The sequence below is a fragment of the Pelodiscus sinensis genome, chromosome 12, assembly GCF_049634645.1.
Source record: "Pelodiscus sinensis isolate JC-2024 chromosome 12, ASM4963464v1, whole genome shotgun sequence".
In the NCBI taxonomy this organism is placed as follows: Eukaryota; Metazoa; Chordata; order Testudines; family Trionychidae; genus Pelodiscus; species Pelodiscus sinensis.
In genome coordinates, this window is record NC_134722.1 from 39,280,568 (window position 1) to 39,307,728 (window position 27,161).

Below are 27,161 nucleotides of genomic sequence, written 5' to 3' on the forward strand. Positions count from 1 at the left end.
AACACACAGACTTGCATTCACACTACCTTGGCACAAGAGTTGCCAACTCTGTGATTTTATATAGCAATATTTGGTATTTTTCTAACAACCCCAGATGCTGGAGTCATGATTGTCTGAGAATCTCAACCTTCATACTATATATTTTTAAAATTAGTAGTTGGCCTTCATGGTTTCAGAGAAAACTTGAAAATATAACCCTTCGAAGTTCAACAAACATAAGGCAAATAAAAGGAATCCAAAATAATCTGTGATTTCTGACTGGTTTGGGTTGGCAATACTACACTTCTTTCCACGTCAGCAGAAATGGCACTCACAACCCCAATGAGATATTATCAAAGGATCAAATTTCAAAGGAGTATCTCAAATTGTGTCTGCAAATCAAATTGTCCATCTACACATATCCTGAATACAAGATACACCCGTTTTATGTGAGCAATTTTATAGGCTTTCTTGAATATTTGGCTTCAACGGTCTTCTTTATAATGCTAAGAATTAGTGAATACAGCATGGAGGCTCCATCCTTAGTGGATGATTCTGCGCCTTCATTCTCAGTGCCTTAGAACTTGGCACAAGGCAAGTTATAGACAGAGCTAATTGAGTAAGTCATTGGGAAAAAATATCCAGTGAATACAGCCCTTTTATTTGCTCACAACTCATTTGTGAATGTACCTCAAATCATTATTTGTAGGTATTTGTGGAATAGTTTAAAGGTATTTTTCAGCCTGTGGGCTGTTTGCAATCTGTTTGTGTTGACTCCTCATTATTTGTGGTGAGTGATTTTAATTCATTTACTGCAATTTTAAAGGTCTTCTTTTATATAAAAATACAAATTAAAAATGGAAAAGAAGCTCAAAACCTAATACTTCATTGAGCATAAAACAAACATTTACAGCACAGAAAGGATTTGTTTTAAAGATCATGCTGGATTTTCATTATATAATCCCCAGAGGTCCAAATGTCTTACAAATATTCCCCAAGGTTTGCAACTATGTCATGAAGTACACATGGAGGAGCAATGGGACTGAGTTCAACTCACTGCTTCATGTCCTGCATTTGACACTCCATGTTCTCCTGCTGACTTCTCAGAATCTGGACTTCATAGAGCAACCTGCTAAGATCTTCCTGCCGCATCTTCGTTTCCTCGCTTTTAACAACGGATACCTGACAAGAGCATATCGGACAGAATTTAGTACCGCAAGATGTTATGCACAGGGGTGAGAGCTTTGCGATGGTTTCTAAGCAGCTGTATCAGCTACAGACTGGGCTAATAAGTGATGATATATATTAAAATAGGAGACACAGTTTTAAGAGTCTGGGGTGACCCCATGGGGTTGTATCTAGGGCACTGGAAAGTAAACAGAGGCTGATGAGGATGAAAAATTCCTTAATACGAAGTGTATTAGACTAGGGACTAGCATCCAAGTAATCTCATCACTGGAGTTATTTAGAACTGAGCTAAACAAAAAAGGTATTTTAAGGATTGATTCAGCACTAGTACTAAGGAGATGAACATCCCTAATTGTCAGCATTTCTGGGAAGTGAGGTTAGCTAATTTTGCAAGCTTTCTAGCAGCCTTCCATCTCCCCGCCCATTCCTCTAATGAAACCGGGAGACCCAATGCACATCACTCCCGCACAAGAAGGCACTCAATTCCCACCTTCCTTTTGATGTGTTCCAAAAGGTGTTCATGGCCTTGTAGGAAATAAAGATGCTGGAACTCAGTGTCATCACGTTCAGGCTTGACAAGGCCACCCTGTTCTATATTTACCACTTTCCTGAAGCCATCTAAATATAAATAGAACTGGTGAGAACCCTGTAGATCATATAGATTAGGAAGAACAAAGAATGCCAATGTTTGAATTAGACTCCCCCCTCCCCTTACCCACCAAGCGTAGTTTCCTTTTTCCTGCTTCTAATTTCTGCCTGAGTAGATTTGGTATATATGCTGCAAAAAGCAAACCATTCATTTGTTAGCTCACATGGTCCTTAACATGCCAATGGCAGAGATGGGCCCGAGACGCTAATGTGTCTAGACAAATATCTCTCAAACCCAAAACTGGAGGCATCAGATGCTGAGATGGTAGTACAATCTCCACGGCCAATTCAACCCAGTGCCTCTCTGCTACTAATTAGTATCAGCTGTAATAATGACAACCCTTTTTTGTTACCAACTTGCCCATTCACTCTCATTCCACATGGGCTACTGAACAGATCTCAGATAGAGAAGTGTTTAAAGTAGGCTACATTTAAAATGCTGGTCTACAGCTGAAAAGGCCATTTCTAATCCTCACATGTACAGCCACAGGCCACCTTTACTTTGCAAAGCTTTTGTGAAAAATAAAAATGTAATTAAGGCTTATGAGGTGGCACAAGGACAAGGCACCTCATACATTCTAGTTAAGCCCTCAAAAGAGGACATACATAGGCCTACTGTTGTGCTGGCCCCAGCACAGAGGTAAATTTTACCCCCTAAATGCAGCATCTACTACTGGGCTATTTTGTTACAAAGAAACACTCCAGTGACACAAATCACATGTTCTGTGTTGCTTGAGGATTTTTAGAAATGGGACACATGAAATGTTGTTGAACTTCAACCGGTGCTTCAAAACCTTTCGAATGTTTTAAAACAAAGACGGCACCTACTTTTGGTATGCCTGGAAGTAACAAAATACTAGGCCAGTTCTTACAAAATCTCCATTCTGATTTTTTTACCAGAGATTTAGAAGGAGATTTTCAAAGGTAAAAATCAATTAGATGCCATTGACTTTCAGCAAGTCAGGCATCTAGCTGCCCCTTTGTGCCTCTGAAAACCTTTCCCTTGTCTGCACTGATGATTTTCCAAAACATGCCTAGGACTCTTTGATATTGGCTCAACCTATGAGCTATGCCATGATATGCTACATGAAACAGGGAAAATTGTACCAAGTGACCAGATAAGGAGCAAATAAAAAATGGTTTTCTAACAGAAAAGACCCCCTGCTAATGATGGAGGAGAACTGTCCTCAGTACAACCAAACTCTGGGCATGTGTGAAGATTGCGCTTTAAGTTTCTGCTACAGAGAAAGAACGTCTAGTAGGGTTTCTGAAAATTCTGACATAACATGTTACCTAGAGCAAATGACAAACTATGTGTCAACAGACTGACTGAATAAAAACCGAAAACTTTTGAAATGGAAACTTCATTCATTTACAACATACAATGTAAAGTAATCTGCGTGCTCTAATATAAGTACACCAGAAGGAAACCTGACCTCTGGGTTCTGGCGACAAGCCTCTCGGGACCTATGATATCTTTAATCAATCGGCAGCCATCTAATAGCAATTCTTATCCAAATTGCCCAGCATTCTGTCTTTATAAGGGAAGGCCTTCATTTAAATAAATAATCCAGGCCACACACAGTTGGCACTATCTCATTTATATATACATAAGTTGCTGCTCAAATGTTAAATCTTAATATGATTTTATCTGAAGAAGTGAATTGTGCCCACAAAAGCTCATGATTCTATCTATATATTTTGGTTAGTTTCTGTGGGTATGTCTACACTGCATCCCTAGTTCGAACTAGGGATGCAAATGGAGACAATCGAACTAGTTAATGAAGCGGGGATTTAAATATCCCGCGCTCCATTAACATGATCTCGCCGGCGCGCTAGTTCGAATCACAGCTGATTCAAACCAGGAAGTGCACACCGGGACATGTTAGTTTGGACTAAAGCCCTTAGTCCGAACTAATGTTACTCCTCATTTTTTGAGGTTTTTGCAAAGGCAGTGTTGGCAAGCCGCCGCTTTTTTTCATTTTAATTTTTTTTTAAAAAATCAAGAACGGGAGTGAGGGCTCGGAAGAGCAGAGGCAAAGACGAAAGACTGCGGGGAGAGGGGGCGGAGCCTGTCTGCAGATGAGCCCGGGGGCTGCCGGGAAGGGAGGAAGGCAGGAGGGAGGGAGGGAGTCGATATTTAAATCCCCGCTTCATTAACTAGTTCGATTGTCTCCATTTGCATCCCTAGTTCGAACTAGGGATGCAGTGTAGACATACCCTAAGGTGCTACAAGACCATTTTAAAGGTTTTTGTAGTTACAGATGAACACGGCTTAATATGCTGGTTAAGGCACAAATTATTTAAGAAAAAGAATTTAAGAAATGATTCACATAATTTATCATTTTTCTTCTGTCCTCCATGCTGAGCCTGTGTGGAACACTGAGTCTCATATCTGGATTTTGTATTTTACACTTAAATGTATCTGTTATTCTTATGCTTAGTTAATTCTTTTCTTTCCCACATGATGTCTCCATTGTAGTGCATGCCAGGCACTGGAGTTTTACTTACACATGTTCAGTTGCCGGACAAAGCTGGCCATATTGTTGTGTTTGAAATACTTAGGCAGCACCTCCTTGGCAAACTGCCCTTGATCAAAGACGTGGAAGCTAGTGCCATTCTGCATAAAAGATAGAAAGAAAAGGAAAAAATTCACAGAGTAATTCTGGACTCCCAGAGGCATGTGCAAGCCAATAACAAGGGAGGTAGGCAGATGGAGTTACCTACTTAGAGCCATTACTCTCAAGATGGAATAAGGTAATCAAACACAGCGGGACTGAAATACAATGGTGGCAAGGACTGGGTAGCAGTGTAATCCAGTAGATAAGACACTGAATTTAGGAAACCTGGGCACTATTCTGGGCTCTGCCTCTTGCTTTCAGGGTGACCTTGGACAAGTCATTTCCCTGCTCCATGCCTTAGTTTCCCAGCTGCAAAAGGGAGGTAAAGATATGAACTTCCTTCATGAAGAGCTTTTATATCTAATAATTATATCTAATAATTACACTGAGACAGATTACTTCCATGGGACTTTGATTTTAAGGCAAAGGTCTCATGGGAAATGGTCCTGACATCCTTTCTGTGAAGACATGAGTATGGCAAAGCCATGTATGTTGGGATGCAAAGTTAAGTGTATGTGCCAGCATGTGAGCAGGTAGAGGCAGTAAAAAGGTGACAACCACTTTACACTTGATTCCGGCGCTCAGCCACAGAGGAACTGGTTGCAAATCAGAAGGCTTCAAGACAGCTCAGGTGAAAGTGATCTTGAATGATATAGTTAAACTTGGCTTAACAGAGAGATCTTTGGTAAGCTTAGGGTGCCTCTACACTGCACTGTTATTTCGAGATAACAATGTGAGCATCTACACAGCCATTCCATATTTCAAAATAATTTCAAAATAACGGATGGTTTATTCTGAAATCTGTGAACCTCATTCTATGAGGAATAACACCTGTTCCGAAATAGCTATTTCAGAATAAGGCATGTATAGACGCTCCACTGCTGCTATTTCAAAATAGCCCCTTACCAGGGCCATTCTAAGTTATTCCTCCTCCGTGCCTCCTGGGGCTCTAAATCGAAATAGCACATTAGGAAAGCTTGCCTCGGACTAATTTTGAGGCTTCCCTGCAATGTAGTCATGCATTGACGACAAAATAAGTTATTTTGGAATAACTATTCTGGAAAAGCTTACAGCTGTGTACTGTAGACGTACCCTTAAACACAAAAGAAGCTTACAAGAAGTGGAAACCAACAGATGACTAGGAAAAATATAAAAACATTGCTGGAACATGCAGAGGGATTATCAGAAAGAGCAAAGCACCGAGTTGCAGCTAGAAAGGGATGTGAAGGATAGCAAGGAGGGTTTTTACAGGTATGTTTGCCACAAGAAGGTGGTCCAGGAAACTGAGGGACCCTTACTGAATGGGGAAGGCAACTTAGTAACAGATGATATGGGAAAAGCTGAAGTACTCAAAGCTTTTTTTGCTTTGATCTTCATAGACTGTTTCATTTTAGGCAGCACGGTATGGTAAGGAGGTCGGCAGCCCGCAGTGGTAAAAGAACAGGTTAAGAACTATAGATTAAACCTTCATAATTCAGCCCCCTGGGGACCAGATCAGTGCCAAACCAAAGAATTTGCCAGACCACGTGCAGTCAATATTGTCTAGCTGCATTACCAACACTTCCTCTGCTTACTGGGCTCTTTACCTCATTTCAGGGTAAATTAGTGCTAAATAACAGCACAGAACACTGAGAGCCAGGACTGGTGGCTGCAAGCAAACTTTATGGGACCATGGGAAATTTGGCCACACTCATGATTAAGTGAAACGAGGCTTACAGAATCTGCCGATGAAGGGTTCTGGGGTCGGCAGATCCCCATCTAGACTGCCACGCTGTGCTGACAATCAGCTGATCGGCACAGCACGGTGGCCATTTTGATTTAAATGAAGTAGCAATTATTTAAATTGCAGCTTCATTTCTCTTTTTCAAAGAAACTAATCTACATGGCTCCGTCGACAGAGCCATGTAGTTTAGACGTACCCCTAGCCAAGAGCAAGTCAGGCATGACCAACCTAATTGCCTTCTATGACAAGATAATTGGCTCTGCAGATATAGAGAAAGTGGTGGGTGTGATATACCTGTCTGTTAGGAAAGCTTTTGATACAATCTCCTACAGTATTCTTGCCAGCAAGTTAAAGAATTATGGTTTGGATGAATGGACTGTAAGGTGGATAGAAAGATGGTTAGATTGCTGGGCTCCACAGGTAGTGATCAATGGCTCCATGTCTAGTTGGTAGCTGGTATCAAGTGGCGTGCCCCCAGGGTTGGACCTTGAGCCAGTTTTGTTCAACATGTTATCTGGATGATGGGATCAGGGTTCCCGCTAAGCTGTGCAGTAGCATGGCCCCGCAGATGCCTAATGATCCCCGTCCAGCCAGGGGCTCAGAGCTCTGTGCACGGAATTGCCTGGTTGGGGGAGGGGCACTTCTCCCTCAACTACAGCAGCAGCTCTCTGCTGAGGACAGTGCAGTGGGTCTCTCCCAGACCGTAGGGATACATCCCTTCCTTACCGGCTGGGAGAGACTCACTCCTGCTGCTGTAGCTGAGGGAGGAGGCCCAGGCTGGGCAGGGATTATTAAAAAGCTGCAGGGCCGTGCTGCCACACAGCTTAGAGGGAAAATTGGATGGGATGGTTTGTATGCTCAGCAAGTTTGCAGATGACAGTAAGCTGGGGGTCAGGTAGATACTAGAGCTGGGCTGGGCGAGATGCGGCCCGAAGGCTGGATTTAGCCACAGACTGTATCTGGCCACTTTTTGTTAATATCCTGCTATCTGTGCCACCGAATCTCCAGGTGGTAGCTCAGGCAGCAGGATCCTATTTAAATGTCTCACAGCTCATGGTCACGGCTCTACCCTGGCAGGGACTGGAGCTGTAAGTCCTTTAAATAGCAGCAATTTAAAGGGCTCATAGCCCTGCCCCTACCATGTTGCCTGGCAGCACAGCTCATTGCTCTGGCCCCTGCTGGGATAGCACCGCCACCAGGAGCCCTTTAAATAGCCACAGCAACACCAGCTGCCAGGCAACATGGTAGCAGCAGGGCCGGGAGTCCTTCGTGGTGTTTTTAATTCAAAGCCTTCAATCCCTGACAAGTCTGGAGAAAGACTAGTTCTCAGCCCCTCCACGTCTGTCCCCCGCCCTGCCCTCTTGGGCTATGTCTAGACTGCAAGTCTCTTTCGAAAGAGCCTCTTTCGAAAGAGCGCGTCTAGACTACAATACGCGGATCGGAAAATCGATCCGCTTTTTCGAAAAAGAGCATCCTGACTGCTGGACGCTCTTTCGAAATTAAAAGCCACCCGGAACCGCTTCTGCCAGGGCATGGGGGCAGCATTTCCTTCTGGGTGTTGCTGCCTGCCCTTTGCAGAGACGCGTGGTTAAAGGGACGCCCCTGAACACCCATTGCTCTGCTTCTGCAGCTGCCTTTGCTGTCCCTCTAGGAGGTAAGCAAGGCATTGCAGTGCTGGTTTGGAGTGCTCAGCTTCCTGGGACACCCCAGCAGGTTTTTTCTGTGGAGGTTTTTCTGTTTTAGACCCATTTTTTTGGCATGGAGCCAGAGCTGCCCCTGGGCAGGCGATGGCCCCACGCCATCATACTGCAAGTGTTGCTGCATCTGCATGACACAGTCATGAGGCTACTTCCTCATCTGGACCCAGACCAGAGGTACGAAGGGATCGTCCGTCAAGCAGCCGCACTGCCCTTGCCTCCAAACTTCTTTGTGGACAGGCGTTTTTGGAGGCTTGACACCAGCTCTGACTGGTGGGACCGGCTCGTGATGGACCTCTGGGATGACCAAGAGTGGCTACGCAACTTCCGGATGCGAAAGACCACTTTCCAGGAGCTGTGTACCTGGCTCGCCCCTGCTCTGCAACGGCAAGACACCCACCTGCGGCCCGCTATCCCCGTGGAAAAGAGGGTCGCCATTGCCCTCTGGAAGCTGGCAACCCCCGACAGCTACCGCTCCGTGGGACACCAATTTGGAGTGGGCAGGTCTACTGTTGGATCCATCCTGATGGAGGTAAGTCATTGTCTGGGGACAGTCACAGTTTGGGGTGGGGGGAAGGGAGACTGTCAGGAAGGGCAAAGTGGAGTGGGAGTGGGAGGGAGCTACTCCACTCACCCTGAATTGTTGGGGGGGGAGTTCTGAGGAGGGAATTCCCGGGGTGTTTGAGAGGGAAGGTGGGTGGTGGGTTCTCCTCCTAAGAGATAAGGCACCCCTTCTAACATTTTGTTGTCTGTCTCGTTCTGCAGGTGGTGAGGGCCATCAATTCGGAGCTGCTGAACAGGCTCGTCTGTCTACCAGATCTGGACAGCGTCATGGCCGGCTTTGCTGCCCTTGGCTTCCCGAATTGTGGAGGAGCGCTCGATGGGACACACATTCCAATCCGTGCACCGCCCCATCGAGCAGCCCAATTCATTAACAGAAAGGGCTACTTTTCTATGGTCCTCCAGGCCCTGGTCGACCATCGTGGCCAGTTTTCTGACATTTGTGTTGGGTGGTCAGGGCGGGCACATGATGCCCGCATCTTCAGGAACTCGTACCTCTACCGGAGGCTTCAGGCAGGAACATTTTTCCCGCATCACAACTTTGCGGTTGGGGATGTGCACATGCCGGTGTGCATAGTGGCTGATGCCGCCTACCCCCTGATGCCGTGGCTGATGAAGCCCTACACCAGCCACCTGGATGCGAGCAAGGAGCAGTTTAATGCTCACCTTAACCGGGCTCGCAACCAGGTGGAATGTGCGTTCGGACGTTTAAAAGGCAGATTCCGGTGCTTGCTCACGCGCCTAGACATGGGGGAGAGCAACATCCCTGAGGTGGTGGCCGCGTGTTGCGTTCTCCATAACCTGGTGGAGAGGAAAGGGGAGGCCTTCCTACCAGGGTGGGGTACAGGTGCTGATGGTCAGGAGAGGCACTTTGCCCAGCCCCGGACAGCTGCCATCCGCCAGGCTCACCGGTCTGCTGTTTGCATACGGGAGACCCTACGGGAGCAATTCTCAAGTGGAGGCCACCGACTCTACTGAGGGGCTTCTGCCTGGGGACTGGGCCCTGGCCCAAAAGAAGCTTCCCTCCACAACCCATCTCCTGACCCTGTTTGGAGAAATCATAAACACCAGGGTTTGTCTCAAAATAATAAGTTCTGTTTTATTTTTTTAAATATCACTCACTGGAAAATAGTATAATTATTGCAAACATAAAAAAGCTTGTGTTCATTTTTGATGTAGAAAATATAGTTTCATGCCAAACTATGTACAATAAACATTTTGTGGAACACTTTCCTTGTCATTTAACGGGGTGATGGGGGTGCTTGAAACCTGGAGGGGGGAAGGGGACTTGAAACCTGGAGGGGGGAAGGGGACTTGAAACCTGGAGGGGGGAAGGGGATCAGGTTGCATGGTGCTTGCCTGATCTCAGTCTCCTGCTTGGGCCTCGTGTTCGGGGTCCACCATGGCCACGGGATCGGGTGGTGCACCTGTCGGTTGGCTGGATAGGGTGCTCTTGGGATGGGGAGGACTGGGGGAGAGGAGGGCCAGGGGGAGAGAGGGGCTGGGGGAGAGGGAGGTCCAAGGAGGGAAAGGGATGCTGTTGTGGAAGGGGGGTTTGGTGGGGCGGGGTCATGGGGTGCTGGAGGAGCAGGACCAGGCACAGGAGCAGGCAAGCCACAGACCTCCCTGAGAGTGGCAGTCAGGGACGTGCGCTGCTGGACCAGCTCCTCCATCAGCCGGTCATGCCACCGATCCTCTGCCTCCGCCCTCTCTCGCAGGATGGTGTTGAGCTCCTGCACGGCCTCCACATGCTGCCTCAGGATGTCCGCATACACACGCCTGTGTCTGCGGCTCCCATGTCCCCGAGATGGAGATGGAGGTGGGGCTGGGGTGCTGCGGCCCTCTTGCACGGCTGATCCGGCTGTGGAGGAAAAGAAGAAGACACAATCAGTCCTAAAAAACTGGACTCTGTAGCACTTAAAATACTAACAGCATGGTTTATTAGGGGATGAGCTTTCGTGGGCCAGACCCACTTCCTCAGATCAGAGTAACACGGCTACATTTCTATCACAATCAGTCATGTGTGCAACAGCTGTCCAAAAGGGCATGCCCTCTCCTGGAGACAGGGGAATCAGACATTCTGAAGGTAACACTGTGTGTGACCTGGGCATCGGCCTGAGCATGACAGGTTTCCCTTGTGCATCACCCACTGTGCACCCACCTACCTCCCCCCCCCCCCCGGGTGTTACACAACCTCACTGCACTCACCTGCTGCTTCATCTCCTGCGCCAGATGACACCAGGGAGGCCTCTGGGATCTGTGTGACTGGCTCCAGGGTGAGGGTCGCCGTCTCCTCACTGTCCTCCTCTGGCACCATGTCCCCGTCTCCTGACTGCTCTGGGTCCTGCTCTGGCGCGTCCACCACAGGGTCTGCCAAGCCTGACTGCACGAGACGCCGTGGTGTGCGTGCTTCACCGCCACCACCCAGGATCTGGTCCAGCTCACTATAGTAAGGGCAGGAGTGGAGGGTTGCCCCAGAACGTGAGCTATGCTCCCTGGCCTTTACATATCCTTGGCGCAGCTCCTTAACTTTGGAGCACACCTGGTCCTGGGTGCGGGGGTAGTGTCCCTTCTGGGCCAGGGCCTCTGCCATGCAGCCATAAATGTCCGCATTTCGCCGCCTGCTTTTTAGGGCTTGTAAGGCCTCCTCCTCTCCCCAGAGCTCGAGAAGGGTCTTGATCTCTGGCCCAGACCATGATGGTGCCCGGCGTTTGGAGCCCCTGGTTGGATCCCCAGAAGGCTCTCTGGAAGGGCCAGGAGGGTCTTGGGGCTGGGACATGCTGCACTTCACCAGCCGTGTGCTCTGGCTCCTTTGCTGCCACAAGTGGCTGTGAGGGTGCCTGTCCCTTTAAGAAATGGCTGCAGACAGGAACCAGAGACATGCAAGCCATGCCCCAGATTGTCCACCAGGGCTTCTTCCTGGAGGCCATTATTTTCGAAAAAATGGCCTCCCCACGTCCACACTCACTTATTTTCGACGGATCTCCGTTGAAAAGGGCGTTCTTCCTCATGCAGTGAGGTTTACCGCCGTCGAAAGAAAAGCCGCGTTCTTTCAATTTAATTTCGAAAGAACGCGGCTGCAGTCTAGACGCAGGTGAAGTTTTTTCGAAAAAAGGCTACTTTTTTCGAAAAAAACCCTGAGTCTGGACACAGCCTTGGGGGGGGGGGGGGGGGGGGGGGAGTGGAGCCAGCCTGTGGCCACATACCAAAATTACTTTAGTGGCCCCTGTGCAAAAATTATTGCCCGTCCCTGCGCTGGAGGGCAGAAATAGGTTCCAGAGTGATCTCGACAAATTGGAGGATTGGGCCAAATGAAATCTGATGAGATTCAACAAGGACAAGCGCAGAGTCCTGCACTTAGGACAGAAAACTCTCATGCACAGCTAAAGGATGGGGACCTAAGCTGCATGGCTGCACGGCTTCCCAATAAGCCCTAAATAGGAGCTCAGAGCTGCAGAGGGGAGAGAGATCTTTTCCCAATGCCTGAAACTGCTGGTGCAGAGGAGCCCATCAATGCCAGCCCTAGCACAGAGCTGCTGTGGCTGGGGGAGGAGGCCTCCCCTTCGCCATCACCAGCAGGTAAGCCCAAGCACCAACCCCTCCTCATCAATGCTCCTACTTTACATCCATGCACAGGTTGAATTTCCTTTTGGGCAGGTTGAAATGTCTTATGTCCAACACCAATATTGAGGTGGTGTGTGGATATGTACCCATCAGTACAAACGAAAACCGCAGACAGTCCATACGTGTAGAGGAAAATAGATTAAAGCAAGGGATAATTAACCAGGAGCAATGCTTGTGATTATTTAATATGAAATCAAATGAAAAGAAAATTAACACTACCCTTGGCAGAAGAAGTAGGTTGTGCCCAAGAAAGCTCATGATACTATATGTATGTTTGATAGTCTAAGGTGCTACAGGACCATTGTTTTTAATTTCTTTTAGTTACAGACAAACATGACTACCCCTCTGAGACCTTGGAGTACATGTATCATCATCCTTTCTAACAGACACATTCATGATTCAAAGATCTTGCAAATAAGGTTTCATTCTACAAAACAATTAACATCACAGCTAGTACTTGCTGCTTCTGACTTGTAAGAGCCAGAACTCTACCAGATAGCAAAGATCTGGCCTTAATGCAATACATTTTGCCATGCATTAATTAGTAACACAGGGTTTTTAAAAAATCATTAAGATCAGAATTTTAGATATCAGCAACATTCAAAAAAATTCTGTTAAAATAATTTTTTTCTTTCTTACCATAAGTTACTAACACTTATGTAAACTTTGTTTGAAATGTAATCATGCAAATGTGGCACACACACACATATACAGCAGGAGAGTGTAACACCAGGGATCCCTGCCTGGTCAATTCTCCAACAGAACTAGGGGAGAAGCAGGAAGGGGGGAAACTGCTGCTCTGTTAGCAATTAACAGGGAAGGGGAGGATTTGGGAAAGAGGCAGAGAAGTTCATCCTATCTGGCAGTGTCTGTAACTTACCCAACTTTTTCCATGTGGCTGGTGGTGGGCACTGAAGCACAGATCCCTCCTCTCCTTCAGCTGGCAGCTTCAGCACCATCTGGGTTACATAATCCCCTAAGTACTTCCTGCCTCCCTGACTGAAGAACTTGCTCACCCCAGCGAGTACAAACGCTGGGGTGGGGAGGACCAGAGCAGAGGTCCCTCCTTCCCCAGCCAATCCCCTGAGCTCCCTGCTGGCACAGGCAGCTCTGAACCTCTGGCAGGGCTCAGAAAAGGGCTGCGCAGCCATGCAGGTACGCAGCTTACAGGGAACCTTGCTGCTCACCCAACTCTCCAGCCCTGAGCACCCTCCTGTACTAGGGATGTTAAATATTGGTTAACTGAATAGTCTAGTAAGGTTAGCTGACTATTCTATAGTCCCTGAGGAATGGGTCCAGCAACCAGTGTGCTCCAGCCTCACTCCCGAGAAGACCCCTGCCACTCCGCACTGCTGCCACTGTATCAGAGACAGCAGCACAGGGTGCCAAGTGGGAACTGGTCTGCAAGGGGAGCCAGTTTAAAACCCAGCTCCTCTTGTGGACCTGTGCTGTTGCCCTGTGCTACCTGGCAAATGAGGGGTGAGGGATAGCATCAACCTATAAGCCTTTGCTACACTTTTACATCCCTATCCTGTACCCCAAAGCCCTCATCCCTGGCCCCACCCCAAAGGCCACACTCCCCAGCCCAGAACCTCTACTCCCACCTGCACACCAAGCCCCAGCTCAGAGCCCCTTCCCAAAGCTGGAGTGCCCACCCCGTACATCAAACCCTTCATCCCAGCCACACTTTAGAACCTGCACCTCTAGCCAGAGCCCTTGCCCTGTCCTGGCCCTGAGCCCCTCAACCTCAGCCCCATCCTAGAGCCCTCACTCCTAGCCATAGCCCTCACATTCCGAACCCCTTGGCCCCACCCCACCACATGAATTTTGTTATGTGCATCAATATGAAGGTGATATGTCACACATCAGCTGCACATAAGAAAATTCATTCTGCTCAGGAGTTGGAAAAATTAGAAGGAGCACTGGCTAAGTGAAGGACTGACTGGCTAAGCAGCAGTTCTGCAGAAAAGGACCTGGGGATTACATTGGATGAGAAGCTGATATGAGCCAATGTGCCCTTGTAGACAATAAGGCTAATGGAGTATCAGGGTGCATTAGGAGGAGCATTGCCAACAGATCCAGAGAGGTGATTATTTCCCTTTATTCAGCACTGGTGAGGCCACATATGGAATACTGTGTCCCGTTCTGGGTCCCTAATTACAGAAAGGATGCGGACACAGTGGAGAGAGTCCAGCGAAGGGAAACAAAAATGATAAGAGGGCCGAGGCACATGACTCATGATGGGTTGGGAGCCACTGACACATAGAAAAATCAGTTGGAGGCTTCACACAAATGAGAAGTGAATAAAACCCCAAAACCAAAACACCCCCTCACAGACGTGGCCCAACTGAAAAAGATACTTCCCACATTCCCCTTGCACACAAGAGCTAAGGCGGTCTAGGATAGTAGATTTTGTGTTCCAGCCCCACAGGGGGCAGCCGGGGGGAGGAGGAGCTGTAGGGTCAGCATGGGAACCCCAATCTGGGGGGAGCCCTGAACCTTGGGGGCCGGATCCAGGCATGCCAAGGGCCACTTTCAGCTCCCAGGCCTTAGTGTCCCCACCTCTGATTTATGAGGAGAGGCTCAGAAAACTGGGCATATTTAGTCTACAGAAGAGAAGAGTGAGGGCGAATTTTAACTACCTGAAGGAGGGTTCCAAAGAGGATGGAGAGAGGCTGTTCTCAGTGGTGACAGAATGAGGAACAATGGTCTCAAGCTGCAGTGGAAGAGATCTAGAATATTAGAAAAAAACTATTTCCCTATGAGGGTGGTGCAGCACTGGGATGGGTTACCTAGGGAGGTGGTAGACTCTCCATCCCTAGAGGTTTTTAAGTCCTGGCTTGACAAAGCCCTCACTGAAATGATTTAGTTGGGGTGAATCTTGCTCTTAGCATAGGGTTGGACTAAGTGACCTCCTGAGGTCTCTTCCAACACTAGCACTTGCCCCACCAGGGGATGGGTGGCTCATGAGGGCAGGTCTGGGCAGGACTAGCACTAGGGCTGTAGGACAGAGCAGCAGCGCATGAGGAACATGTCTGGACTGACAGATTCTGAGCTGGGGTCAGGTGGGACGAATGGAGCTTGAACCCTTCTGGGGCCCCACTGTGCCCCATGGGCATGCCCCAGAGCCTATGTGCCCTAAGTGTTGCTGAAGGATAAAGGGGGCTGGAGATCCACATCTCTCCTGTACCCTTCCCCAGGAAACCAGATCCCTCCTGCCCTAGTCCCTTTTCCAACCCCCCCCTCAGCTCCTCCCGTCCCTCTCGCTCCCTCTCCCCACCCGTCATTGCCTGCCTACCCACCTGAAAGCTGGGGCCACCCACTTTTCCTGTCCTTGCTACCTCACTGATAGGACAACAGATTTACAAAGGGCAGACTCAAACAAACTTGGAGAACGGGTAGGTAAGATCCCATGGGAAGAAAATCTAAGGGGGAAAAGGAAATTTTCAAGGAGTCGGTATTAAAGGTTTAATAGTAAATTATTTCATGCAAAGGAAGGCAGCAAGAATACAAGTCCCTGAGTTACACACATCCAACTTATGAACATCTGCACCAGTGTTCCCTCTAAGATTTTCCATCCATGAGCGGAGTGAGTTTTGTCTGATGCACCAATATTGAGGTAGTGTGTACTTGCTCGGATGTGTGCCACTGCAGAGCCCAAGTTATTAATAAATATCTTAAATATATTTTTTAAATGCTATGGAAGAAAAATACTAAAACAAGGGATAATTAACAGGGTGCATGACTTTAAATGCTCATTTAATATGAAGTCAATTAAAAAGAAAATTAACACTGCAAAATTTTCAGTAGCTAAATTCCTGTTTAGAGCCCTTGTGGGCAGGGGGGCGGGGGGAGGTCCCAGACTGGGCTAGGGCCAGCTGGAGATGTCACAGATGCGGGGGACCTCCCACGGTGAGAGGCAGCCCTGGACTGAGCACCCACATTGTGGTTCTGGAGTGTGAGCCCCTCCCCAACCCCGGCCCTAGAACATTCCCGCCTTAGCCGTCCTCTCCCCACAAGCAGGAAGCCCGCAACCAGGAGTTGTGGGGGGCGCCCAGCATGATGGCCAGGCCTGAAGTGGATTTGCTGTTGCATCCCAAGCCCAGAAGCCACAAGTGTGGAAGGAGGGCCTCTAATCTGGCTGGGGGGGCTTATGGAGTCACAACAAGTGTAAATATGTTGGCAAGTCAGACAAGTTCCACCACGCAGTTACCCCTGGTCAAGGGGGTGTTCATACTCTGGGGCCGGGGCCAGGGTGGCCTCTATCCCTGGCACTTTTTGCAGCGTAGGCTTGGCTAATGGCTGGGCTGATACCTACCAAACTAATTTCATGTGGGCACCTTGAATGCAACCATTGGGGCTTCACTGAGCCAGAGCCAAGAGTCCCCTCCTCCCCAGCATCACCCTGACCCATCTGGCTCCCCAGTGAGTATAGGTCTGAAGGTGGGGCCAAAGCCGCATGGTGTCTTCCCGGCTGCTCCCGCCATGCAGCTCCAGCCCAGCCCTGATCCCAGCCACATGTGTCTGGCCCAGCACCAGGCACCAAAGCAGACCCTGCTGCCAGCCACACTGCTGCGTAGCTCTGCTTAGGAGGTGGGTAGGGTAGAAATTTCCTCTGCACGTGTGCACAAGCACACACCTTAGAGGGAACTATGATCCACACACACAAACAACAGCTCACCTGCAGCCTTAGGGGCACAGGCAAGAGGCACAGATGAGGTAGGGCTAGTGCTGGCTGGGGGATTTTGGAAGAGCAGGGGGCGGTTGCGCAGCCAGTGGATGTAGAGAAGTGGCACTTTAAAGGGGAAACTGCTGCTTATCTACAGCCACTGGCTGCACAACCGTCCCCCTGCTCCTCCAATGTGCTTTGGCCCACACTCGCGCAGCTTGCTGCCTTCTGATGAGCAGGGACTAGGTGCTTCCCACAGGGGGTGAGTTGGCCAGGAGATAGGTCACCAGTGCAGTGCCTGTGGACAGGGGTGCTGATGGTGGCTGGGGGATATCCGGAAGTCCCCTTCAGAATCTCCACCTACCTCTCATCCTCCTCTAACTAAACCTGCCTCAGGTTTAAAAAGCACCAGCATTCAAGGTTTAAAAAAACCTATTTCTACTATTTTTCGTTGCAAATAGACACTATTTCAGCTACATTATGGGCTAAATAGACTTTTGAAGGCTAGCCTGGGAACCTAACCACCATTTATAACATTGTTTCTCTGTTAAAATGTTTTCTAAGTTCCAAACAACTGACTTACAAACAAACTTTTGGAACACAACCCGTTTGGAAGCGGGGGACTTCCTGAGGCCAAAACGGCTTCATGAGATTAAAAAATATGTAGGTAAATTGGATACACACAAATCAGCCAGGTGGACTGATGAAATTCATCCATGGGTATTGAAGGCACTAGCAACCTCAGAACTGTTCGAGATTATCTTCAAGAAGTCAGGGAGGATTGGTGAGGTGTCAGAGGAGTGGAGAAGGACACAGTGCCTATTTTTAAAATGGGAAACAAAGATAATGCAGGGAATTGTAGACCAATCAACCTAACGTCAATGCCTGGAAAGATACTGAAGCAAATGATTAAACAACAAATTGTGACTACCTGGAGGATAACAACAATGAATGTCCAGAATGGATTTGTCAAGAAGAAAATCATGCAAAACCCACCTCATTTCCGCTTTCGGACATGGGTACTAGCCTAGTGAATGCAGGGAAGTGGTAGACAGGATATTGATTTCAGTAGGGCATTTAACACAGTCCCACATGACATTCTCATATGCAAATATGGTATAGATGACTATGAGGTGCTTGCATAACTGGTTTAATGCCCTTATCAAAGTATAGTTATCAATGCTTCGCTACCAAAATAGGCAGACTTTTCTAACTGGCTCTTACAAGGGTCTTTTCTAGGTCTAGTCTAAACTCACTTCAATAATGACTTGGATAATGGAGTGAAGAATCTGCCTCTAAATTTATGGATGATAAGCTGGGAGGCAAGCACTTAGGAAAGCAGGGTTAGAAAGGGTTAGAATTCAAAATGACCTTTACAAATTGGTTTGAAATGATCAAGACAAATGCAAAGTACTACTCTTTGGAAGAAAAAAATCAAATGCACAACTACAAAATGGGAACTAACTGGCTGGGCAGTAAGGCTATGTCTCCACTGCACATTTATTTCAAAATAAGCAATTTCAGAAGATATCTTCCGAAATAGCTTATTTTGAAATAGCGTGTCTACACACCAAGAGCGTGTCAAAATAGCACTTAGCTATTTCAAAACAGAGCATCCACAGTGACTGGATACTAACTCACATTTAAGGCCCCCCAGAACCACTTCAGGCAGGGCATCAGGTCAGCAGTTACTTTGTGTGGCTGCTGCTTGCGACTATCTGAGACTTGAGCTTAAAGGGACCCCCCTGTACAGCAGTGTCTCAGGCTTTTTGTCTTTGCCTACCTCCTTGAGGGCAGCAAAGCCTTTTCTTCTGCCTACTGCGGTTGCCCTTTTAGACACTTCAGCTTGCAAGATATGGAGCAGGAGCTACCTCTAGGCAGACTATGGCTATTGCAGCTTGTGCTGCAAGTCATGAAGCAGTTTCTGCAGGCTCCAGCCCATGCCCTGCAGGAACCCAAACCCCAGCTCCTCTGGGAGACACTCCTTGGATCTCTGCATGTGCAGCTCATGCAACTGGATCCCGCCCAACCTCCCCTGGACACTGTGTCCGCCACCTCTGGCATCTGGACACCAGTGCAGACTGGTGGGACCGCATCATCATGGAGTGGTGGCGAGACCAGCAATGGTTCCAGAAATTCCAGATGAGGAAGGACATGTTTCTGGAGCTCTGTGACTGGCTTGCCCCTGCCCTCAGGTGATGAGACACTCACATGAGACCCGCCACCCCCCTGTAGAAGCGTGTCGCCATCGCCCTCTGGAAGCTGGCCACACTGGACAGCTACCGACCATTGGGGCCATGATCATACAGGTATGGCATTCTCGAGCTATTGTTCCAAGTGGGGGTGGACTACTGTAATGGGGAACCCTAGGGAAAGGGGAAGTGGGAGGTGTTGGTGTAAGCCCTTTTCCCAGGAGGTTTTTTCAGTCCCGCTCTCACAAAGCCCTGTTGGGGAGGAGGTGAGTGGGGGGTTGCTGCTGGTGTGTGGGGGAGGGGAATGGGGATGGGCTGGGGGACCCCCCTAAGGGCCCTGGCACCCCTGTGAATCTCTGTTTGTTTCCTTCTGCAGGTGGTCCTGCTGTGCAGGGTCATACTCCTGGGTGATGTGGATGCCATCATCACTGACTTTGCCGACATGGGCTTCCCCAGCTGCAGGGGGGCTACTGATGGCACCCAGATCCCCATCCAGACCCCCGACTACTGGATTTGCCTCTTCATCAACCAGAAGGAATACTTTCCAATGGTCCTGCAGGCCGTCACGGACCACTTGGGCCAGTTCATCGACATCTATGTTGGGTGGTCAGGGAAGGTGCACGATACATGTTTCTTTAGGAACTCTAGCTTGTTCCAGAAGCTGCACATTGGAACTTTTTCCTCCAATCAGCAACTGCACCATCGGGGTCAGGATAGTGGACATGCCCATCTGCACGGTGAGGGATGCGGCCTACTCTCTCTTACCTTGGCTCATGAAGCCATATACCATCACCATGACCTCTCTCAGGAATGGTACAATGCCAGGCTCAGCAGAACCCTGGGCCGTGTCCAGACTCAGGGGTTTTTTCGGGAAAAGTAGCCTTTTCCCGAAAAAACTTCCCCTGCGTCCAGACTCAAGCCGCGTTCTTTCGAAATTATTTCGAAAGAACGCGGCTTTTCTTTCGATGGCGGTAAACCTAATTTACGAGGAAGAACGCCTTCTTTCGAAAGTTCCTCTTTCGAAAGAAGGCGTTCTTCAATGTAAAGAGGCCGTCTTCGAAAGAGAGCATCCAGACTCGCTGGGTGCTCTCTTTCGAAAAAGCGGATTTCTCTTTCGAAAGATCCGCCTGCAGTCTAGACTCGATCTTTCGAAAGAGGCTCTTTCGAAAGATGCTTTCGAAAGAGCCTCTTTCGAAAGAAGCCTGCAGTCTAGACATAGCCCTGGTGTTCATGGAGGGTGCCTTTGGCCATTTGAAGGTGTGGTTCAGATGCCTCCTCACCTGGCTGGACATCCGTGGTGGCTGCGTGTTGTGTGCTCCACAATATTTGCAAAAGGAAAAGGGAAGGGTTCTTGTCAGGGTGTGGGGTGGAGGCTGACCACGTCAGCAGGGCCTTTGAACAGACACACACAGCTGCCATCTGGCAGGCCCATAAGGGCCGTGCACATCTAGGAGGCCCTGGAGGAGAGTTTCACCCCAGAGGCCCAGTAATACCCTCTCCTGGGATGCCCCACCAGGGTCCTGTGCATCGCCCCTAACTGCCTTTCCTCTCACATGCCTCCCTTCCCCCCTTCCCTGCTCAGACAACAAAAAATATTTTGTTTTGGAAAAAATAAAATCTCTGGTTTTTTTATTTGGGGTTAAAGAAACTGGGGAGAGATGGGGGAGAAACCGGGGAGAGGAGGAGAGGGATTTGAACCTTGGAGGGGGGAGGAGGGAGCTGGAATGGGAGGAGAGGCTCAGGGCTGGGGCTGGCACCTGGCTCTGCTGATCCCACCATCACTGGTGCGGGGGCCACAAGGCGGGAGGGTGCGGGGGGAGAAGCGGAAGGGGGAGCATGAACAAGAGCAGGAGGAGGAGCTACAGTGAGAGTAGCAGGAGTGGAAACAGGAGTGGGAGCAGGAGCTCCCACTGTCATGAGGGAGTGCACACATGGAGCAGCCCTGCTACAGCAGCTCTCACCAGGTGTCTCACCGCAGCTGGATGTCCTCCTGCAGCCTGTGGTTGATGGTCTGCTCCAGGGATCAGAGTGCCATGAGGTGCTCCCTCTGGAACTCATCAATGGATCCCTTGGGTTCGGGAGGCTGTCCCAGGTGGTGTCGATCTCTTCTCTCTTGCAGCTGGCCTGGCTGTGGAGAAAAAAGAGAGATGGCCAGACGTCCCAGGAGACACTGTGCCTGAAGCCTACCTCTCATCTCTGAGCCGAGAGCAACAGTTCTCAGCTCAGTCGAAGGCGACATGCTTGGAGCAGGGCCATGTGCGGTCTGGCCAGTGGGCTCATTCCTACAGCGGCCCAGATGTTCCCGTGAGTGGGTGCTGCCCCAAGAGTGTGTGCATGCCCATGTGCCGTGTGCAGGACTGCTGAGTGTGTGTCTGTATGTGTTGATGTCCTCAGCCTCCTTCCAGAGGTGGCTAGTGGCAGGAGATCATGAGCATGGCAGGCCTCTCCAGACTACCTGTGTCCAATAGCACAAGGGTCCTCCTTGGGCTGTGTGGCCAGGAGCAGTGTGACACATGATCCTACGTGCACAGGCTGCTGCGTGATTCCTGGGCCGTAAGGGCCAAGTGAGGAGCACCCAGCTACCCCTTGCCACCCACCACCTCCACCCCCTGTGTGAAGGGATTGTGATGGCACTCACTTGATGTTCCTTCCCTGGCCTCGGATGACACCTTGGATACGTCCACAGGGAGAGGAACTGGCTCCAAGATCAGGAGGGTGCTCACCTTATCCGGCTCCTCCTCCTCCTCATCTCTCTCCCCTGTGAGGATGACGATGGGCATCTCGAGCCTGGAGTCCACAACTGGGGTGTGTGTGAATGACTGTCCCACGCCCCAGGCTGCAGTCCAGGTCTTCATAGTAGGGGCAGGTATGGGACTCTGCCCCAGAATGGGAACTGCCCTCCTCAGTCCTGGCATATGCCTGGCGGAGCTCTTTTACCTTCATCTGCACCTGCTTCTGGATGCGGATACGTCCTTTACTGGACAGGCTCTCAGCCACGCAGCCATAGATGTCTGAGTTCCTGTATCTGGTGTGGAGATCCTGAAGGTTTGCCTCCTCACCCCAGACCTCAGTGAGGTCCAGGATCTCCACACAAGACCACGAAGGCGCATGCCTCTTTCAGCCCCTGGCAGGCTCCTGGGAACTCTCTGACTGCCCCCTGGGAGCAGTGGAGCTCTGGGTGGGATCAACAGACTGGCTCATTTTTTGAAAAAGCAAGGCAGTGGCAGCTGCAGGTGGCTCAGGGCTGTCAGGGCCTCCTGCTTGCCACAAGCCCTTTCGGCTGAGGCTGAAACTTTAAGGGCTCCAGGGGACGGGGGGGGGGGGGGGGGGGGGAGAATATATAGTTTGGCTGAGTGTGGACAGAGTGGCCAGCAAGCACCTTGGGAAGGGCTGGAAGCCCCTTATTTTGAAATAATTGCAGCAGCCCTGTCTACACAGCCCCTATTTTGAAATAACTGTTTCAGAAGACGCATCATTCCTTGTAGAACAAGGTTTATAGATTTTGGAATAAGCCGCTCGTTATTTCGAAATAACGCTATTGCTGCGTAGACACTTGCATAGTTATTTTGGAATAATGGCCATTATTCCAAAATAACATTGCTGTGCAGATATACCCTAGTAGTGCTAGAAAGGATCCAACGGTTACGGTGGATCACACATCAAAAATGAATCAACAACATGATGTGGCTGCAAAAAAGGCTAATTCATTCTGGGGTGTATCATCAGGAGGGTCACGTGTAGGACACAGGAGATCATTTCCCACTCTTTATTTGGGGTTAAAGAAACTGAGGAGAGATGGGGGAGAAACCTGGGAGAGGGTAATCCAGCACTGGTAAGGCTGGATTACCATGCCCAGTTAGAAACAACGTGGACAAATTGCACAGAGCCCAGAGGAGAGCCACACAAATGAGAAAAGGTTTAGAACAAACCTATGAGGAAAGGTTAAAAAAAAGCATCTATGTTTAGTCTTGAGAAGACTGGGGGTGTGGGTGGCGCAAAGCAGGGACTTGATAGCTATGTTCATGGCTGCTTGAAAGAGGACAGGGATCAATTGCTCATGATCTCCACTGCAGGTGGGACAAGAAGCAATAGGCTTAATGTGCAGCAAGGGAGATTTAGGTTAGATATGAAGAGAAGTTTCTAATTAGAAGTGTTATTGAGTTCTGGAACAGGCTTCCGGGGAGTTATAGAATCCCCATCCTGGGATGTTTTTAAGAACAGGTTGGGCAAACACCAGTCAGGAACGGACAGGGGTTACTTGGTGCTATCTCAGTGCAGCAGCTGGGTAAAACATTCTCATAAACAAGTCTACATTACTCTTGTCCTCACTGCTACACTGGAAGCACACACAAATGCTAATTAGACACAATTTCAGAGCTGGGCCAGAAGCGAAGCACTATACCAGAGATGGGGAAATGATTCACTCTTCAGACAAAGAGGTTTACTTGGTCCTGTCTCTCCACAGGGGGTTGGACGAGGTGAGCTTCTAGAGGTCCCTTCCGGACATACATTTCTATGATACTACATGCCTGCCTCCCATGTAAAATGTGGAGCTGTTGCACATTTACCATAATAATATTTTAACATCCCTCATCATAACTCAAACCCCTTCCTCTCTTCCCAGATGCTGCACTGCAGCCCCTCACCCAACCTCCATCCTAGACCCCGCACCTCCTCCATTAATATCATGGAAGAATGCAACCTTTGACCACTTTCCAAAATCTTGGAGTGGCCCCTCCATCAAAAATTACTTACCTACCCCTGGACTTGAGTAACTTCCATTGCACACTGAGTGGATGTTTTCAGAGAACTAGCCACGTTGGCCACAAGATCTCTCTCAAGTGCTAATAGCTAATTTAGTCTCCATCAGGTTATCTGTATAGCTGGGATTATGTTTTCCAATATGCATTACTTTACATTTATTAACATTGAATTTCATCTGCCGTTTTGTTGCCCAGTTACCTAGTTTTGTGAGATGCTTTTGAGGCTCTTCACAGTTTGCTACGGACTTTACTATCTTGAGCTGTCTGGTATCATCTGCAAATTTTGCCACCTCATTGTTTACCTCTTTCTCCAGAACATTTATCAATATATTGAATAAGATTGGTCCCAGTATGGACCCCTGGGGGGCACCACCTCTCTCTATTCTGAAATCTGACCATTTATTTTTACTCTTTGTTTCCTATCTTTTAACCAGTTATCAGTCCATTAGAGGACCTTCCCTCTAATCCCTTGACAGCTTACTTTCCTTAAAAACTTTTGGTGAGGTACCTTGTCAAAGGTTTTCTGGAACTCTGAGTACACTATGTCCACTAGTTCCCCCTTGTCCACATGCTTGTTGACCCCTTCAAAAACTCTAGTAGATTGGTGGGACATGATTTCCCTTTACAAAAACCATGTTGACTCTTTCCCAACAAATTATGTTCATCAATGTGTCTGACAGTTGGGTCCTTTACCATAGTTTCCAACAATTTGTCCTGCACTGAAGTTAGTCTTACCAGCCTGTAATTACCAGGATCCCCTCTAGAGCTCTTTTTAAAAATTAGCATCACATTAGCTATCTTCCAGTCAGTAGGTACAGAAGCTGATTTAAAGGATAGATACAAACCACAGCTAGTCTTTCTGCAATTTCACATTTGAGTTCTTTCAGAATTCTTGGGTGAATGCCACCTGGTCCTGGTTGAGTTTATCAATTTGTTTCAAAACTTCCTCTAATGACACCTCAATCTGGAACAGTTCCTCAGATCTGTCAGCTAAAAAGAATGGCTCAGGTTTTGGGAACCTCCCTAACATCCTCAGTCCTGAAGACCAATGCAAAGAATTCTTTTAAATTCTCCACAATTACTCGAGTGCTCCTTTAGCACCTAGGTCATCCAGTGGCCCAGCTGTTGTTTAGCAGGCTTCCTGCTTTTGATATATTTTTAAAAAAATTTGCTATTACTTTTCGAGTATTTGCCTATCTGTTCTTTAAATTCCTTTTTAGCCTTCTTTCCTTTTTACACTTCATTTGACAGACTTTATGTTCCTTTCTATTTTTCTCACTAGGATTTAATTTCCACTTTTTAAACAATGCCTATTTATCTCTCACTGCTTTTTTCACTTGGTTATTAAGCTAGGGTGGTATTGTCTTGGTTCTTTTACTTTTTTTTAAATTTGGGAGTAAATATTTAAGTTGAGCCTCTATTATACTATCTTTGAAAAGTTTCCTTGCGGCTTACAGGGATTTCACTCTGTAGCTTTTAATATCTGTTTAACTAACCTCATTTTAGTAGCTCCCCTTTCTGAATTGAATTCCATGGTCTTGAGCTGCTGCGGTGTTTTCCACCCCCACAGGGATGTTAAATTTAATGATATTACAATCACTATTTCCATGTGGTCCAGCTATATTCACCTCTTGGACCAGATCCTTAGTTCCACATAGGACTAAATCAAGAATTGACCCTTCTGAATAGAATAGCAATGATCAGAAATCACATGGGCACAACTGTGTCCAAAACAGCCATTTTTACTTATATGCAAGGCTTGTCTACACACACTGCGGACTGGACTGGTTTTTGGCAGTTTCTAAAAACACAGACCACAGTGAGCACCACTAGAGGGCTCACAAATAATTTAAAGGGATGTTACCTTATTTTCTTGAGTATTACATATTGTCACTCAAGGATGGTATACTGCCAAATCCTACTGTGCTAGTCATTTTCATTATGATTTCTTTGCTGCTGTGGCAGATCTGGGTGTCTGATAGGGCTTCTTGGCCCAGCCTCTTCCATTTGCTATTGCAGCTAAGTTATAAATTAAGCTGATTCAAGATTGAAAAAAAAAAGCATGTTCAGAAACACACAATCAAAACTGTCTGTTCACCTCAGCCACGTTTGATCCCCTTATTACTCTCTATTATATACTTTATTTTGTTCAGAAATATTTGGGAAAGAGCTTGCCTTTATTCAAATATGATGGTATTCAATATAGAGAATTATATTCACTATTCATGTATTCCCTCTGCTATCCAATTAAGGAGAAACAATGACATGGGGTGTCAGTAAGACATCAGGAACCATGAACAATTTGCTAATTATCCATAAACTGAAAATTAGTTATAATAACTTCTCTGTTGACACAGAGGGTATGTCTACACTACATGGCTCCGTTGACGGAGCCAAGTAGATGAGCTTTGTAGACATAGCAAAATGAAGCCGCGATTTAAATAATCGCCGCTTCATTTACATCAAATTGGCTGCCGCACTGTGCCGATCAGCTGTTTGTTGGCTCAGCACGGTAGTCTGGATGCTCGGCGGTCGACATCAAAAGTCTTTGTCGACCGCCCCGTTATGCCTTGTGGGATGAGGTTTACGGGGGCGGTCGACAAAGGCTTTTGATGTCGACCGCCAAGCATCCAGACTACCGCGCTGAGCCGATAAACAGCTGATCGGCACAGCGCAGCAGCCATTTTGATGTAAATGAAGCGGTGATTATTTAAATCGCCGCTTCATTTTGCTATGTCTACAAAGTTCATCTACATGGCTCCGTCGACTGAGCTATGTAGCGTAGACATACCCTTAGTTTACTAATAGGTCAGCAGATGCCAGAATTCAACATATTGCAAAGGTGAAAATTTTATTTTCATTCATTCATACACTTAAATGAACACACTCTATTTAAAATCTTTTTGATGCTCTTACAGGCTGTAATCACTCACATAATCAACACACTGATGTCACAGTAAGATTCAGTAATGGGCTAGAATGAAGCAGGGAGAAGATCAAAAATAATAATTCACCATATGCCAGGACATCTGGAAAATTACAAAAAAAGTGAAAAGAAAAAGTGACTATTAAAAAATTTAAATTTTCTTTCCATTATGAAAGGCTTTCTTTGAAGTGAATTATATTTAAACTCAATGATAAAATGCATACAGGCCTACAGTACAGGCTTCATGTAGTGATTAATGAATGAAATACAGATTTCTGTTTAGAGACAGAAATGCAACTTACATCCCATCCCATGCATTCTGATCCAGAGCTATGCTGAACAATATTCCAATGGCTAAAAACATTACAGAGACTAGCATCAAAATATTTTTAAGTCTGCTTTAATTATAGCTCCTTTTGTGGAAAGCAAGTTTCCAAACACAATATACTGGATAATTTACCCACTGAAAAATGAATCATGTCTGTTTATAACAACTGTTAACAAAATCAGGTGCACAATATGATTTCAAATTGCTATAGAGTCAAACATTAGTCCTTTAATTGCACTTAG

General features: G+C 47.7%; 2 protein-coding genes across 7 annotated transcripts in view; both read right to left on the reverse strand.

Moving 5' to 3' along the window:
• Positions 1–27,161, reverse strand: part of FBXL8 (F-box and leucine rich repeat protein 8) — an 84,213-nt gene that overhangs the window by 41,926 nt on the left and 15,126 nt on the right. For 3 of the 6 annotated variants that reach the window (XM_075940352.1, XM_075940347.1, XM_075940351.1), the window contains exons 2-4: positions 4,327–4,435; positions 1,658–1,785; positions 1,037–1,161 (exon numbers count right to left, since the gene is read on the reverse strand). In XM_075940352.1, the coding sequence (XP_075796467.1) occupies positions 1,037–1,161; positions 1,658–1,785; positions 4,327–4,357 (284 nt within the window). In that variant the 5' untranslated portion in view covers positions 4,358–4,435. Of the gene's footprint in view, positions 1–1,036; positions 1,162–1,657; positions 1,786–4,326; positions 4,436–20,863; positions 26,067–27,161 lie in introns of those variants that run through there. The other 3 variants (XM_025183568.2, XM_025183567.2, XM_075940353.1) reach the window with 3 other exon arrangements.
• On the reverse strand, positions 9,344–11,590 carry LOC142831087 (uncharacterized). The gene is made up of 2 exons (XM_075940345.1): positions 10,626–11,590; positions 9,344–10,278 (listed from the first exon to the last, which is right to left on the reverse strand). Exons 1-2 carry the CDS (start codon positions 11,194–11,196, stop codon positions 9,659–9,661), a joined length of 1,191 nt encoding a protein of 396 aa, XP_075796460.1. The 5' UTR covers positions 11,197–11,590; the 3' UTR covers positions 9,344–9,658.

Excerpts from the sequence above, each read along its gene's own strand:
- LOC142831087 (XM_075940345.1), bottom strand. The coding sequence starts at position 11,196 with ATGTCCCAGCCCCAAGACCCTCCTGGCCCTTCCAGAGAGCCTTCTGGG. Across the intron at positions 10,279-10,625 it reads CGCAGGAGATGAAGCAGCAG|CCGGATCAGCCGTGCAAGAG; the intron begins GTGAGTGCAGTG and ends TTTCCTCCACAG.